We start from the raw sequence: 2262 nt of genomic DNA, 5'->3' as shown, positions 1-2262 counted from the left end.
CACTACTGTAAGAAAATCAAAACAAAATCACAGTGAATAAAACAAGGGTATCACAAAACTTGGTAACATTAAATCAGTCTGTGAATAGTAAGTAGATACTTCTAAATTTACATCAGTCAGTAAAAAAGAAAGTAAATACTTGTGCAATTAAATCAGCCAGTGGAAAAAAAAAACTTATGCAACAAAATCAGTATGTAAAAAGAAAGTAAATACTTGTACAACTAAATAAGTCAGTAAAATTAAAGTAAATAGTACTACAATGATCACAGTGAAAGAACATAGGGAGAGGTATTGATTATCCTCGAACAGTAATTATTAGTTATGTTGATAACTAAACCTCCAAATTGAAATTATCTCTACAAAGATCAAGAAATTTGTCATTTCTAGAGACATAAGACATCATCTTTACTGGACCTAGAACACAAGCTGCCAGGAAAAGAACAGCAGATTTGTTGGCTGCGCCAAAGCTCAGGTGAAAAGTCCAATAGGTGGCAAGCAGCAGAAGCAGTGCCTCAATAGGATCATCCGTGCTGAAAATTGGCTCAGCGTCAGAAATGGCAAAGAAGTTGACAGTGCCCATAGCTTCTCCAATTCCAGTAAGGCGAAGGGGCTCCCTGGAATCTGGCCTTGCTTCGGCAAGAGGGGTATTTTCCTGTGAAAACATAATACTGTTAAAGCAATATACAATCATAAGATTAAAATTCAACATTGATTTCAAAAATCCAAAACAATAAAGGGAGTTTTAAAAATTGTATGACCTAAATAATTCAAATGTAGGAGATTACAAGGTGTCATATAAACCTACAGTTATATTGAAAATAAAATAACTGACAGGAAATATTTCAAGCACCCTGCATGCTCTGTTTTCTACACCATCAGCTTGGCCTCGTTTTGGCCTTGAATTTTTCAGCCATAGAGGCATTCTGTGCAAGCTCTCTAAGATCATAACTGTTTGTTGCTCTGGATAAAAAAAAAATAATCACTAAAAAACACATTAAAAAAATTGTGTGCTTTTGATCTTATAGTTATGGATAAGACTTACCAACAGAAAAGTTAGCATCAATTCGATAAATGTTATGGTCAGAGAAGTACTTTCTGAAATGCCCCAATCTCATCAGCCAACTCTCTTTCATGAGTGAAACAGGTACCTGGATCTCATCCATAGCACTAAATTCTTGAAGTAACTGGGAAAAATAACATAAATGTAAAATCCATGATTTGAAAAACACATCACATGTAGAATATATTTGTATATATTTACCAGTTGAGGAATAGTTAACGCTGGGTAATCTATGAGTAGATTCAGAGATTTCATCTTATTTGCTTCTTTGTTTCTGAGGGCTCGTGTTGCTTCAAGATATGGTCCCATGATTGTTACACTTCTCTTGCCAGCTGCCCAATCTTGCACCATGGCCTCTCGAGCCTCCTTAGCACACAGAGGTGCAGATGGTTGTGAGTTCTTACTCGATTTAGACCGAGGACCACTTTGTTGTCTCAACCTTGTTCGAACAAGTTTTTTGTACAAAGCTTTCTGAAATTAACAGTGTCTTGTTAGTTGACTAATAGAGACTAAAAAATTGTATGTTACAATAATATTTCACGCTTACTTACACCTTGAGGATCCGTTGCCCTCTTCATAGGAGAGTATCTCTTTCTAATTTTACTGGCGGCTTTCAGCAAATGTGCATTTGAAGCTTTGCCAGAATCTATCAATTTACGAACAACAGCTCTACAAATAAAACTGCGGTGTCTGGCTTCTAAGTGTCTGGTGGCCAATGCGTCATTGACTTCATCTGGTAATGCATTTGGCATTGGATCGTATGACCTGATCTATAGAAAGCAAAATAAAAACTGCAAAGAAATTAAGTCAATAATAAAATTAAGTCAAGGCATTCCAGAGAGAGATAATATTATATGAACTTACCTCTTCCTCAGCATTATTTAATATGTTTTCAATAGGATTTTCCTGGGGTTTTAGAACAAGGACTTGAGAGGATATTTGGCAAATCATTTTGTTGTGGATCAACAACAAGAGGAGGAAAAGTTGGAGTAACAATCTGCAATTTCAGACAAATGATTAGAGTTGGTAAAAAAATGATTTAATAACAACATCATATGTAAGACTTTCGGTATTAAAGACATTGTAACTTACCTGATTGACTTCTGCAGTCAACCTTCCAGTCCTGTTGTGCGTGAAGGTAAAAAGTAACTGAGGCGTTGCTTGTTGTTGACTGCTCAGACAATTTTCTGTTAACATATAAG

At 35.6% G+C, this 2262-nt stretch overlaps 1 protein-coding gene across 1 annotated transcript; it reads right to left on the bottom strand.

Annotated features, from left to right (window-relative positions):
* Positions 1–6: 6 nt before the first annotated feature.
* LOC127750632 (uncharacterized) lies at positions 7–1847 on the bottom strand. The gene is made up of 5 exons (XM_052272773.1): positions 1612–1847; positions 1262–1531; positions 1043–1184; positions 833–960; positions 7–652 (listed from the first exon to the last, which is right to left on the bottom strand). The coding sequence occupies exons 1-5, from the start codon at positions 1810–1812 to the stop codon at positions 332–334; spliced, it is 1062 nt and encodes a 353-aa protein (XP_052128733.1). The 5' UTR covers positions 1813–1847; the 3' UTR covers positions 7–331.
* Positions 1848–2262: the final 415 nt, after the last annotated feature.

Source organism: Frankliniella occidentalis, unplaced genomic scaffold (genome assembly GCF_000697945.3).
Source record: "Frankliniella occidentalis isolate FOCC.00 unplaced genomic scaffold, Focc_3.1 Scaffold224, whole genome shotgun sequence".
Lineage (NCBI taxonomy): Eukaryota > Metazoa > Arthropoda > Insecta > Thysanoptera > Thripidae > Frankliniella > Frankliniella occidentalis.
This window is presented reverse-complemented; position numbering and strand designations above follow the sequence as displayed.